Source organism: Sceloporus occidentalis, unplaced genomic scaffold (assembly GCF_023333645.1).
Source record: "Sceloporus occidentalis isolate IW3139 unplaced genomic scaffold, rSceOcc1.0.p SCAF_4, whole genome shotgun sequence".
In the NCBI taxonomy this organism is placed as follows: domain Eukaryota; kingdom Metazoa; phylum Chordata; class Lepidosauria; order Squamata; family Phrynosomatidae; genus Sceloporus; species Sceloporus occidentalis.
The window spans coordinates 192550161-192565275 of NW_028316984.1; the positions used below are offsets into that span (position 1 = coordinate 192550161).

At 39.3% G+C, this 15115-nt stretch overlaps 1 protein-coding gene across 8 annotated transcripts in view; it reads right to left on the minus strand.

The window, feature by feature from the left end:
- Window positions 1–15115, minus strand: part of SYNE2 (spectrin repeat containing nuclear envelope protein 2) — a 348063-nt gene that overhangs the window by 104636 nt on the left and 228312 nt on the right. For all 8 annotated transcript variants that reach the window (XM_089522735.1, XM_089522729.1, XM_089522733.1 and 5 more), the window contains 9 exons: window positions 13839–14048; window positions 12977–13078; window positions 11491–11610; window positions 8901–9101; window positions 5919–6092; window positions 4891–5022; window positions 3620–3816; window positions 1700–1832; window positions 733–915 (listed from right to left, as the gene is read on the minus strand). In XM_089522735.1, coding sequence (XP_089378861.1) covers window positions 733–915; window positions 1700–1832; window positions 3620–3816; window positions 4891–5022; window positions 5919–6092; window positions 8901–9101; window positions 11491–11610; window positions 12977–13078; window positions 13839–14048 — 1452 coding nt within the window. The remainder of the gene's footprint in view (window positions 1–732; window positions 916–1699; window positions 1833–3619; window positions 3817–4890; window positions 5023–5918; window positions 6093–8900; window positions 9102–11490; window positions 11611–12976; window positions 13079–13838; window positions 14049–15115) is intronic.

Here is a 15115-nt window from a genome sequence, read left to right on the forward strand (position 1 = left end):
CATGCACCTTGTTTTTAAGCAGAATTATACTTTCTGGAGGCTTTCTTTTTAAAAGGAATGTGACACCCACCCCCCAGACTTTCTTTATATGTTTAAAAGGTTGCAGTTTTAGTAGGGAAGCACTTCAATAGCAGTGCTCCCCTAGAAAAACTGCACCTTTTTGCAGAAACAATAGAGAAGGAAAGGGCTGCATGCAGCCAGTGCATGCCACCTATCTGTTTTGAAGAAATCAATTCCTTGCACAAAGTGGCTTTCTTTGTGTCCTTGTTTTTCTGCTACATGGACCTGCCCTCCCTCTGAATGTGGTGCAGGCACAGTCTTTAAATTCCCTAGCACTGGTCTTAGTGACTGTTCCCTAATATTCACAACTTTAGAAGGAGTCACTGATTTTACAAATGTATGCATTGAAAGGGGAACAGGAAGGGATGTTTAATGTCTTGGACACAAAGACTTTGAAGAAAGATGAAGGAATTATCAGGCACATCCCAGAATATGATGCCCATGGGACTTTAGCATACTTACTTGTTTGCTGGATTGTATCCTTTAGTTTTATACAAATGCTTGCGATCTTTGATTCATACGAAAACTCAAGAAAGCTGCAATAACAGCAGCATTTAACATAGGTAGATTTGGCTTAGGCAAAATGGATAGCTAGGAAGCTTTGTATACAGGAATGACTGAGCCGAATAATACAGCAACACTGAATACCTAGTTCTTGATTTTCTTTTTTACCTGGTGAAACTTCTCTTGGATGCCTGGCAACTGAGTGATCAGATCACCCCACTTCTGCTCATATTCTGTCAAAGATGAGCGCATCACTGCACCATCTGATTCCTTAACAAGCAAGAGTTGATTGCCAGTGCTTATGACTGATGACTTCAAGGAAGATTTCTCATCAATTTCTTTAGTGAATTCCTGAAGAGCAGAAAAGAATTCACAGAATTCACACACAGATAACTTTAAACAAAAAGATGATGGTTCTGAATTGTAAGAAAACACTGTTGCTTCGATGGTAATGTTTTGTTTGTTTATTTGTTAGACAGACAGTGTGGTGTAGTGGTTAGAATACTGGATTGGGACTTGGGAGATTTAGGTTCGAGCTCCCACTAAGACATTAAACTCACTGGCCGATTTTAGATAGACACTTTCTCTCAGCCTGCGCTAACTCATAGTGTTGGTGTAAGGATAAATGTGTGACTAATTAATTCATAAATAAGGCTGCTACCACATTGCAAAATTAATGCAGTTTGGCACTGCTTTAACTGTCATGGCTCCATCCTATGGGTCCCTGGGGGTTTGTAGTTTGTTGTGGAATCAGTGGTCTCTGACAGAGATGGCTAAATAGCTCACAAAACTACAAATACCACAGTATGAGCCATGGCAGTTAAAGGGGTGTCAAGGTGCATTAGTTCTGCAGTGTACCTGTTTTTGAAAAGGCTTTCAGAAAACAAGATACATTCACAGAAAATATATCTATTGATGGCTAATAAATATTACACCCTAAAATGGAATCTTCATATTTAGAAGCAGTATACTTTGTGTACTAGATGTTGGGAGTAAATAACAACCTTGTGAGTTCTTCAGCCTGGTCACAACAGAAAAACTCTATACTGAACTATATAGAATTTTGGCCTGATTCAGCAAGGCAGTTCTTGTGCTCTACAATTACTGTCTACCCCATAAAAATTGCTCAACTTACAAGTAAGCTCTGTATATTGTTTCTGACAGTGGTGAGGTCCTGGGATGCATGAAGCGATTGGTCCTTCCAGACATTCACACGCTGCTGAGCTAGCGCCAACCAGCTATCCAGATCCTTCGACTCTCTGTTGTAGCTGCAGAAACAAATCAAAATTGGAACTATAGTAGAAAAAATGGCCAACACTATAAACTTCACAGTCCCATTTTTCTGCCTCATAACAGGCTTCAAAGGTGGCTGACCATTACAGAAAATTAACACAAAGCAACAATATTTTTCTTACTTAAAGAAGCAGTGACTAATGAAGCCATTAGGACATCAGTGGGAAAGCTTTGGCTTTCCCATCATTGCTTATCATTCACCATAATGGCTTGAGTTCATCAGCCAGCAACATTTGGAGGGCCACATAAAGTGGTGTGACTGTGAACTTGCATGTCAGTTGGATTTTTAATTCACTCTAGGTTTTAGCTCATATGGACCACCATCTTGAGGGGGAGAGAGGCCTGGCCTGAAGAAAAAGAGCCCTCCTCCAACCACCATCTTGAGGGGGAGAGAGGCCTGGCCTGAAGACAAAGAGCCCTCCTCCTGACCACCATCTTGAGGGGGAGAGAGGCAGGCCAGCAACAACAGGCCTCGCCTGGAAGACAACATTATTTTTTAATTAATATCAATTATTTCTTTTTAAAATATTTTGATTGTACTTTGTATTTGTCATTGCAATTTTTTTAGTTGTACACCGCTATGATCAAAGCGGAATAGCGGTCTATAAATAAAACTTATTATTATTATTATTATTATTATTATTATTATTATTATATTTTAAATGAATTAACCAAGGTGTTTCATCCTGTCTCTTAAGCGCTTCACCACTTTGGACAGCTCTTTTAACTTTTCCAAAACAGAGTACATTCACTCCCCATGTACCCCAGGTACTTCATCATAATAGAGAAGATTTTGCTGCCAAGCAACCAAAATTGAGCAGCAGGGTACTGTGTAGTCCATGTGGGTTCAGCATGGGCCAATGCAGCCCCTCAATCAGCAGATGACCACTCTTACATTATATATGATTCTCTGCTCCTGCTCCAGCTGCTGCCCCTTTGCCACCAAATTAAACAAGAAAAGGTCCTTTGCTGGGTTTCTTCTACCATTTTGCAGTAAATTTGGTGATGAAAAATCTGTGGTTTCCTTTAAAAACAAAGTGCATATACAGCATGTGCTTTCTATTACAGCAAATTCATGCTCCAAGCAAGCATGGTATAGTGGCTTGAGCCCTGGATTATGACTGGAGACCAGGGTTCAAATCCCATCTCGGGCATGTAAACTCACTGGGTGACCTTAGGCAAGTCACATTCTCTCAGCCTCAGAGGATGGCAATGGCAAACTCCCTCAGAAGAAACTTGCCAAGAAAACTCCATGATAGGGTTGCCTTAGACTTGCCGTAAGTTGAAACTGACTCGAAAGCACACAAAAAAAACAACAAACCAATAACAATGCCCACTCATCTCCAGAAAATTCCTTTAGGCGTTACAACAAAATCCAAAATTCTTAACTGACAATCTGACAAATGACATCTGAGACAAAATGTAGGTCTGTGATTCTAGCATCACCACTTTTCTTTTCCTGTATGATGTTTAACATATTTGGCTGATGAAGAAGCCAGTGACACATTGAAACCTTGAGTGATATATTTTCTGCATTTTGGCTGATCAATACGGTTATCAGTCTTTTGTGGATTTTGTTATATTTTGCTGCATGGTCAACAAGGCTACCACAAATATGTTCCTTTTAGATGTTGTTGTTGCTGTTCAAAGTTGGCTTGAGGTTGTACACCAGGTTTCTGCAAATGTTTGACTAAAACTACCATCATCCCCAGAGAGCACAGCCAGGCTATAAAGTGAAGAAAATAATACATATCTCACTTACCTGGACAAGAGTTTGAGTAAACTTTCAAATCTCTGAAGCTCATGGTCAACTTTTTGAGAAAGAGCTGCCCACTGCTCTTGTAGCTTCCCAACCTGGCTTTCCAATTCAGAACAGTTCACAAGCTCCATCACATTTTTCCCTTCTTTGACTAGCTGATGATACCTGGCCTTTTCCAATTCAATATTCTTTTTGATTTGCTAAGAAAGAACATGATATGGAGCAAAATGAAAAGTACAATTACAGGTTGTTCACTGGTTTATTTCCCTTTAATCTCTCACACTTACCATTCATTTTAGTATGGAATAGATGGCAAAGGTGAGACAAATTTCATGTATCACCCAATGATAATTTTATCATTCTTAGCAACCAAAGTATTTTATGATGACGGTCAAACAATTTTGTTGGTTACAATGCCATTAGGGGGGCAAGTGATCTCTATCATGCTGCCCAACTTATGCTCTTTGGACCACTTCAGCTTCATCAGAATTTAACAGCGAATACTCCTTGATTGGGTTTCTCTCAAAAAAAAGCTCTGTTACATCCATCTCTATCCATTCCAAAAGCCTGTCTTGGAAAGCACAAAATTTGTCTCAAGCACTCCAGGATAGGAGACTTTTTCATTTCAGCTTTATATGAAACATCTGGTACTTCAATCTCCATGAACATACTGGGCAACAGTGAATGTTCTCAATAACACATTAATCTGATGACTAGTCAAACTATGGTGGCCTTCCTGGATACCTTTATCTCCCCACCATCTAAAGCAAGAACTTGGGAAGTAATTCTTTATGGATTACAACTCCTACAAAACCGCAGCCAGCATGGCCACTGACCATGCTGGTGGGGGCAGGGTGGGGCTTAGTTTAAAACAGTCATTTTTCCAAGTTTTGAATCCACACTCAAATAACTGTGAGCTGCTCAATCAGAATATATCTTATTTTAAAGCCCTTGAAGTAGCTCTGATCTGAAGGGCTGAATGAACTGTTTAAGTACACTTTCACAAAATGCATGTATTAACTTGAGAGCTGGCTTAGTGGATAGGTTTGAATGTTGGACTAAGAGTTTGGCTCTGCCATGGAACACCCCCCCCCCCCCCGGTGACCATATGTACATCACATTCTTTCAACCTAAGAGGAAGGCAATGGCAAATCTGAACAAATCTTGTCAAGAAAATCCTAGGATAGAGTTATCGTAAGTCAGAAGGCGCATAACAACAAATGCAACAACAATTAGGATAATGCAAGTTTCGCATTCTAGAGACAAGGAAATACCTGGAGGAGGCGAGTTCTTTCCATTAACCTTTCCTCTGTTTTTCCCACCAGACTCACAGAAGGCACCTCATAAGACAGAGTCTCTAGTTTTTGATAGAAGGACAGGTAGCTGTCATCAAATTCTATCCAGTCCTAAGAGAACGAAACACAGCTTTATCACAGCACTTTATTGTATACAACAGTAATTTCTTTTCAAGCTCTTCAATATCCTTATTTCATGGATATATCCTGTTACTCAAAATATCTGCCCAATCATACCATAAAGAGTCACTGGTCTCATTTGGATGTATTACTAAATAATTACAGCGTCCCCTTCCCTTACGCGGGAGATACATTCTGGAACACACACACACCGCGTAAGGGAAATACCACATATGTAGAGCCTCATTTAAAACAATGGGGCTTGTGCCCGTGGCACATGCACCATTCCCTCTTCTGGTGTGAGGCTGTTAGCATAAGCTGAAAGCCACGTATGACGCGGGCATACTGTACTTAACATTACTTGAATTAACCTGGAATTAGTCTCTCCTTGTATCTGTAAGGGAGGCTATGCAAGGTGTCTGAAAGCTTTTCCATCCCTTTTAGATTAAACAGGGTTTTCCACATCATCTGAACCTAGACACAGTTTGATGCATCTTTACTATGATTTGTTGATTATTTCAAATCACAGGGGATGAAGTTGGCTTGTTTTCATTCACCATAGTAGTGCTATTAAGGGTTGAGGTTGGCGTATCAAAATTTAGTTAATGTAAATACAGTCAGAAGCTCCCAGTGTCTTCTGCGCAGCCATGAAACAATCTGGACCATTTCCTTACTGTATTATTATGTTGATCCACTGCAGCCTGCAGAAAACTTGCATATTTTTCTTCTTCCCTCCTCCAAAATGAAAATTATTTTATTAAAAAATAACCCCATGGCTTGCTTAAGGGGAGAATTCTTCTTCTTAATATTATCTGGGGCAGCAAGTGACCCACCCTTGCAATAAACACATCCCTACATTTCACTCAATTGTCATCTTATTTCTTTACCTGTAACAGCCTTTCCAAACAGGCTCCGTGTTGCACAGCTTGCTGTTCCAATGATTTGACCTCCTCTACCATCTTCTTCCAGGATCTCTCTCTCTTTTGTAATACAGAAGGTGCTACTTTTTGGGAACACATTTGCACAAGCAGCATGTGAGTCTTAAGATTACTGAAAAAGCTCTGCATCCAGAAAGAAAAAAATAGCATTAAGAATAGCATTAAGTACAGGACATTAAGTTCACTTAAAAAAACCACAACACAATTTCCTTATAAGTGCATTACGTCCACTATATAAGTGCCTGGTGAAGGCTTTTATTTAAAAAGTATCTCAATCACTTTCTTTATTTGAAGCTTTTGATTAAAAATAAAAATACATATTTTTTAAATTTCAAAAATGCATACTATATTACTGAAATACAAAAGAACCACCTGTAGTAGCTGTTAACTAATTATGTCAACATTCATCCTGTTATTTTTGGGCTTGTTCAGTATGGAAATCTTTGGATGTATCCTTATTGTGAAGTGTCCTGGTCAATGGGGATGCAATTATAGAGATTGGTTATTTATTTATTATATGGAGCACAGATAACCCTTGCTGAAGCAGCATCACTGCCTGCTGGTTCCTTTCAGGGCACAATTCAAATGGTTGGTTGTCACCTATAAAGTGTTCTATAGCTTAGGTTCAGATTATCCAAAAGCCTGTATCTCCCATATGAGCCTGCCAAACTCTTACAATCACCAAGAGAGAGCTTTCTTTCTGCCCTACAACCCACACAGGGTGGTAAGTGCACATGAGATGGTAAGTACACATGAGATGAAGAGTTTTCTCAGTGGCTACTCCTAAAAGTATACTGGCCAGAAATTCCCTGGAACTGCCTAAATTTCTCCCATTATCTCCATATTCTGGAGCAATGCCGCACAGCTGTCTATAGACACATCCTGCTGTGCCACGTGGCACCGCCGCTGTGAGTTCTTCCCTCTGAGCTTGAAAGCAAAGTGGCCAGCATTGATCAAAGACTGGGTGCCTCATTGTGACCTCAGAGGGGATGATTCACACTGGGTGGCACAGTGGCACAAATGTATGTAAATAGCTACCTGACGTAGTCCTGAAACGCACCTGGCTTTCCTGGGAAATCCAGATCAAAAGGTAAATCTTTTAAACTTGATTTAAAACAAGCATGGTGTGATGCAGAACTGACCTCACATGGTGAAGAGAGTCTGCAGTAGAATCAGGGCTTTGGCCCTGCATTGTGCAGACAAGTCATAGCAGGAGCGAGGGGAAACCACTTTATTTGGCCCATGCAGACAAGTCCTAAGATATGGAACTCCTTCCTGAGAGAGGCCTGGTTGGCTCCTGTTTTGCTCTCTTTCTGCTGGCAGGCAAAGACCTCCTTATTTAAACAGGCCTTTCGTGTTTAACTGGTTGAGGTAGAAGGTTGTGCAATACATAATACGTGTTTTCTGTGTTTTTAATTGTTTTACTTTCATGTTTTTAAATAATTGCAGCCAGATTGGTTGTTTCATGCTTTTTGAAACTTTTATACCACATATTGTTTTACTGTAGCTACTTTGTTTTAATTTATACTGTAAGCTGCTCTGGGCTTCATAATAGGACAAAGGTGGGGTACAAATCAAAACAATCAATGAATCAATAATAAACAAGGTCTGATTTAACTTGCATTTGGATTTGGAATAAAATGAGCAATTTTTCAATTTTTAAAGGAAAACAGTTTGGCTTGTTGAGCCCAGTTAGCAATGATGCTTTACCAATTACTATTATTTTTTCATCCCCCCTTCACCATTCCCTTCTCCTTTTGTGTCATGTCTTTTAGATTGTAAGCCTGAGGGCAGGGAACCGTCTATTATCCCCTGTGTTGTAAACCGCTCGGATTCCCAGTGATTGGGAGGTATATAAATAAATCCTATTATTATTATTATTATTATTATTATTATTATTCATCTGCATGTGTGCATAGAGATGTACACACACAAGTATTCATACATATATATCCATGTGCACACATACATACACGCACACACTCACTCTCTCTCTACTGAGAATGCAAAGCATTAAAGCTGAAGAATTACTGCTTAGCAGTTTGAGCCCCCAGATTTGAGCCTTTGACCAATGGAGCAAGCTATTTTTCTCTTCATGACTTATACAAAGAGCATTTCCATACATAATGTGCTTCTTTTCCTATTCTGTTCACAAGTAGGCATTTTTCTACTTTGATGAGATAAAATTACAGCCATTTTTGTCTGAAGACAACAGAAGTGACCAACTGCTTCTTTTAACTTAACATTCAAAAGAGTTAAGTAGAGAATTGTTTCATGTTTATGCAATCGTTCTCCTGTGCAGTTTGTAAACATTAATCCTCATTAGCACGGCTGTATTTTACTTCTTTCAAAATAATATGTCTAGCAAAATAATTACAGCAGAATGAGCCAGCATGGTGTAGTGGTTTGAGCACTAGACTATGACTCTGAAGAACAGGGTCTGAATCCCTGCTTTGTCTGTGACTGATTTATGTTAAAAGCTCAAAGCGAGTATATCTACACTGTAGAAATAATGCAGTTTGACATCACTGTAAGTGCTGTAGCTCTATCCTATGGAATCCTGGGATTTGTAGTTTTACAAGGTCTTTAGCCTTCTCTGCCAGAGTGCTGAAGCCTCAAAAAATTACAAATTCCAGGATCCTGTAGGAAGGAGCCATGGCAGTTAAAATGATGTCAAACTGCATTATTTCTACAGTGTAGATGCACCCAGTGAAAAGTAAACAAGAAAGAAACTAATCACACCCTTATTTGATTGCTGTACTTCATCTATCTCCATATCCTTATATCTGGAAACAGCAGTTCACAAAGCATTTTCACCCAGCTCTTTGTTTCTATGTCATTTAGCAGATTTTGTAATAAAAAGCCATCAGTGTCATCTTAAAGGAAGGGGTAATCACACCTTTAAAAGTTCTTTGAGCAGAAAGCTGTTACCTTGTGATTTTGTAGGTGAAATTGTAAATTAGCTTGACTGATAGCTTTCAGGTTGGAAACTTGAATAACTTTCTCTTGGCCAAGATCTATGAGCTCTGCTAGTCCCTGTAACAGAGCTTCATATTGTTGTTCACTAATAAATGGAGATGTTAGCTCCCTCTGTTTGGCTCTCAGGATCCTCCACAGGGCATCCAGCACTTCCTAGAAATAAAAAAAAAAAATTATAATTAATGGACTTCACTTGCGATTTACAAGAGATTACCAACTCAACTGAAATGCGGTGCTGGAGAAGAGTTCAGTGGATACCTTGGATTGCTAAAAAGACAAATAAATGGGTCCTAGAGCAAATCAAGCCTGAATTCTCCCTATGGAGTTTATCACACGGGACAAATCCTGTGCAAAAACTAAATTTAAACTGAAACCTGCATTTGCAGGTTGTTTTTCAGATGATGTTCGGGGGTTAACCTGATCAGAAATTTGGAGAAAAAAATCCCCACATTTGCAGGATGTTTTTCAGACAACCTTTGAAAGACAAATAATGCAAAAATAACCCGAACGCAAAGTCGTCAAAACCAGCTCTTTTTTACTTTTGCTAAAGCTTTCTGTTCGGATTATTTTCACATTATTTCTCTTTCATGCCAATGCATCTGACAAACAACATCCAGATTTTAAAATCCCATTTCTGCATGGATTTTACCAATTCGCCCTCTGTGTGATAAGACTGTAGGATTGAAGATTACTAAACCGAGAAATGTTCTCTGCCTAATAAGGGGGAGTGTAGCCTCCCAAAGGACAGAGGCAACCTTGATCTCAAAAGTCTTTTTTGTGTTGCTAATGGAGTTCAAATTTTATTTCTCAGACTTTAAGACTCTTTGTCTCCCAGAACCGACAGGACCAAAAGGAATGGCCCCTGCCTGCACAGATCTCTCTCCATACCATCTTAACGTACTGGCTTCTTCATCAGGCAAAGATATTAAAAATCAGATAGGAAGGGGAAAATGATGATGTTAAGATGTTAATAACAATAATATCTTGATGAAATGTGATTCTAACATCATTGTTTTCCCCCTCCTGTCGATTTTAGCACCTTTGCCTGATAAAGAACCCAGTAGAGCTTTGAAAGCTTGCATCAATTACCTTGTGTATTTTAGCTGGTCCAATAAAGGTAGCACTGTTTTGCAAATTTTGGATGTTATTGTACGTTGCTGTATGGCCAACATGGCTACCCTGGATATGTAAACTGAGACTGTTGTACTTTGGATATATTATGAGAAGACATGACTCACTGGAAAAGACAATAATATTTGGGGAAATGGAAGGCAGTAGGAAAAAGAAGCATTACAGTTATCAAGATTTAAGTAGGGCTCTTGATAATTGGGTGACTTCAAGCCACTCATTCACAGGGTCAAAGTTAACAACAAATCAGCAATCAGAGATTATGTGTGTCATGTGCTAATTTTGATTTACAGCCACTCTATGATTCAGTGATCTCCAAAAAATCTTATGTTTACCATCCTTCTCAAGTGTTGCAAACTTTATTTATTTAAACTACCAAGTCACACTTTCTTGTCCTCAGAGAAAGGTAATGGCAAACCTCCTCTGAACAAATCGTGCCAAGAAAAACCTGTGTTGATTCACCTTAAAGGCACCATAAACTGGAAACAATTTAAAGGTACACAATAACAACAAAACGGGTTGGAGGGGAATGAAAAAAAATAAAGAAGACATTGCTGTGGGTAGAAAAATGTATATCAGCATGGAGATTTCAGCAAAAGCAAGTTCAAGTTACCAAATAAGATCATGATTCAGTAATACCAAAACTTCTAGGAGAAAACACAGATGTCTCACAGGCTGTACAGACTGACATTATACACACTGTGTGCGCTGTCACGGAATGTCTTTGGGGCAGCGCTTACATGTGCTGTGCCAAAGTGGCAAAAAAGCCACACCCTTTCCGTGGCGCAAAAAGGAGTCACTTTTTGTGGCTTTGCACTGCTACTGGCTGGTGGCTTTTATGTCAGTGGAATGGTGAATCCACTCCCAGTTGTAGTCTGAACTTTAAGAGAGATATTCAAGATTCTTATTTTAGGGATAGAGTTCAGCACGTTGTGTGGCTCCTTTATAATTCAAACTAAAACCTGGATTAGATTCACTGCCCAACTGACATAGATTCCACCATCTTCCACAATCCACAACAAACAGTTGATGGATCACTGTTAGACTCTTAATCAATGCTATGGTTGAGAGACATAGCCATATTAATCTGGAATATCAATATGCAAAGGAATCTTGTAGATCTGAGGAAGTAGACCAAGTCTACAAAAACCTAGGCTACAGCTTCTTTTGAACAGTTAATCTCAAAGGTGATACAAGATCCCTTTGCATAATAATGCTATTGTTTATTTATATTTTCCAAAACACTCTATAAAGATTTTGCCAGTATTTTATATTCAAAGAAATTCATTTTGCACGTAACTCTATTTGCTTCCACTTGTCCTTTGGGTAATGGGTGTGTGTGGCTGTGTTTAATTTAATCTAGACTGACATCAATTGATAGTTCTAGAGATATAATAATATTCAACATCTTTACCTCTAATTTATCCACTTCATGGACTAGGGCAACAGGCAAATGAAGTCTTTCTCCTTGATCTCTTAATTTAGCTGTCCGAGTTTCAAAGTTCTGCAGTTCCAACTCACAGTTGTCCATGTTCTAAATAAAAAGATGGAATAGTTAAGCTCTATGGTAAAGTAAGGTTGAGTCAGCATGATGTAGTGGTGTGAGAATTGGACTATGACTCTGGAGATCAGGGGTTGATTCCCCTCTAGGCCATGGAAACTCACTGGGTAAGCTTGGATGCGCCACATTCTCAAGCTCCAGAAAACCCCATAATAGGTTCACCTTAGCATCATCCTAACTCAGAAATGACTTGAAGGCACACAACAACAAGGTATTACTAGCAGGCAATGGCATTTCTAGGGCAGCTACAAGATGCAAGATTTTTGACAATAATTTTAATTACATCTGTGAAGTGGAGAGGATCTTGCCATTTCCCAAAGATCCCGATTCTTACTGCCTACTGGAAAATTTTCTAAATTCTTCTAGAGACAAAACAGCCTCAATAAGAACATTAGAAAATTAGAATTCAAAGACATAGCCATATTGGTCTGGAATATTAATATGCAAAGGGATCTATGAGACTGTCTTGTCTTTGTCCCTCAACAATCATAGTTAAAACTGGTCACCTCATTACTATATCACAAATTTTGCATTTCTATGGCTATTTAGTCTGATATAAAGGCCCTTCCTGGCAACCGGTCACTCCATGCATTTCAGGAAGTAGACAGTAGAAGTCTACAAAATCTTACACTACAACTTGTTCCACGGTTAGTCTCAAAGGTGCTACAAGATCCCTTTGCATCAGAAAATTGGGGCATCTAAAATTAAAACATCTGAATGACCACCTCCTCCCACATGAGCCTGCCCTGTTGCATGTCCCAAAGTGTTTTTGCATGTGTTTTAAAAATGTTTTATGTTTGCACTCTTTTAATTGCTTTTATTTGCTCATCACCTTGGAAGCCCTTGTGGGATGGAAGGTGATATAGAAATATCTTAAATAAACATTTAAATAAATAGTCTACTAGAGCATGTGAACAGTCTATTAACTTTGGCACCCTCTTCTTAATACTGGTCAATCTGACGTTTCAAAAAGCCCAGAAGCCAAGGTTGAAGGTCAGAGTTCTACCTCCATTGTTTTCAGAGTATGGAAATGTTACCTTTTTGAACTACAACTCCCAGGCTCCCTCAGTCAGCATGGCCACTGGCTTTGTTGGTTGAGGAATTCTTTGAGGTGCAGTCCAAAAGGGCAATGCCCTTTTGTATGTCTTTGAGCACCTGGTCTAAACAAAGAAGCTTTTAGGAAGTGTGGTTATCACAGTGCCATTAAGCTCACAGGGGGGAAATATTGCTGCCATTTTGGAAAAAACAATAGGCATTGCAACTGAAGAAGGGAAATTAGGTAAAATTGCGCAGAACTGGACAACTGATTGGGTTTTATCTTCATATTTCCACTAATTACCTGGAGTGGCATGGAAATGCCATGGCTACTCATTGCAGCAAAGGACTGTTGCAGCATGGATTTCTTCTCAATCAACTCATCATACAATTGCCTGATTTCATTCTGTGTCAGGGACAAGCAAACAAACCCAAAGTGAACTCAAAGGTACATTACACAGAATGATAGGATAATTAAACTGCAATTCAACTGGACTGTTTAATCAGAATCATTCTCTATACATCCAGAAAGAAAGTGGGGTGGGGGAAAGAATCCTTAAAAAAATACAAATAGTTTTGCAATCACTTGCTCTTGCAAAATTTAAAATAAAAATGACACCCAATTTTATTATCATAATTTGCTTCAGGCTTGGATCCATTATGGAAATCAAAAATGAAATTGTCCCCAAAGGAGATATATTTTAGCTCAAAGCTATAAAACAATGTGCTTAAGCACACGTATTATGGGTGTTCATGTGCATCTGCCTGTGTGTGCTTGATAGGAAGAAAGTACTTTTCTGTTATAATCATTAGCACAGGTTAGGCCCAGCCATTAGGAGGAGTGATCCAGCTGTACCAAGCAGTAGATGTTAGGGTGTGATGAAAAAGCAGCAAGATTATTCACTTTGTGATTATCAAAAATAACAATAGGAAAGTAACAACAACATGATGAAACTATAGGACTGATTCCCAACTGGTACACAGGATATAGAACAAAACTGGCTATGATTTTCCTAAGTGCTTCCAAATGTTAGTTTTGAGTAGGCACAAAATGCTCAATGTGATGTCATTCTAGTAGCAAGTGCTAAAAAGACAAAGTGTGCCTCTTGTGAGATGTAGCTGAAAAGGATACAAGAAAAACAAAGTGAAAATTCAACTAGGAGTACCTCATAATTACTGTAATGGTCCAAGTCAGCTTTCATACATTTGCTCCTAGAAGCAGTGGCTGCTTCTGTCTGTTGTAGCCATGTCTGCAAGTTGATAAAACACTGAGAGAATCTCTCAGGGTTACCACCAGCAGAAGTGATGGACTTCAAAAGATCTTCCTTTTTTTCACCAATATCTGCATGAAGTTTTTGTAGTTCAGCAGAAAGAGTCTGGAAGAGAGGAAGGCAAAAGAAGCAGGTAAATATGGTATTTGTAAAAGGTATTGTAGCTGGGATATCAATCAGGTTTCAATCTGTTAAGTAAAAGGCATACCTTCAAACATTTCACAGATGAAAACTGGGTTATGCAAGGCCTACCAGCATCAGAGTGTGGCTATGATGGCAAACGTTATTAATGAGGAAGAACACACAAACTAAGTGAGGATGCAGCAGTTTGTTTTTGCCTCAGTCTACAGGAAAGGGAAAGACTTTGGTCCGTGCTCTCCTCCTCCCACCCAGTGATTTAATTGTGTGTAAACTAATTTTGCACTTTGAAATCAGTTTGTGGCAACTGCAGGATGATGAGTACAAAGGAGGAAAGTGGTAAGAGGAGAGAGAAACTGGGACATTTTAAAAGCAGCTGAGAAAGTGTGATAACACATGATTACTTAGAACTGTCCCTGACAAAACAGGACAGTTGGAGGGTGTGAAGGGGGCCTTACAAGGATACAATAATGTGTCTTTCTGGGCTTGTTCACCTTTTACTTTTGATGGAGAATATTCAGCACTGTGACATTTTGTACTCTCTTTCCCCCTCTCCTTGTGCAGAAAGTTAATCATCAATAGGACCAGATCATTATTATTTGAATACAACGTGTTCCTGAACATCCTCCAGGTTTCTGCATTAGTTTTGCCCTTTGGGGAGTGGAATGGAGTGTGAAAATGGCACTTTTCAGACATATTATCAATGCTTCCCTTGTGGAGGGTCATATACCATCTTCTTTGAAAGAAGCGATAGTTAGACCACTCTTGAAAAAATCCTCCCTGGACCCTCTGGACATGAAAAATTATAGGCCTGTTTCCCATCTGCCATTTTTAAGCAAGGTGATCGAGAGGGCAGTTGCTCTTCAGCTCCAAGTGGTCTTGGATGAAGCCGATTTTCTTGATCCATTTCAAATGGGCTTCAGGACCGGGTATGGGGTGGAGACTGCCATGGTTGCTTTAACTCAGTACTTCTCAAATAGTGGGGCGCGCCCCCCAGGGGGGGCGCGAGGCTCCGTAAAGGGGGGCTCGTTTGA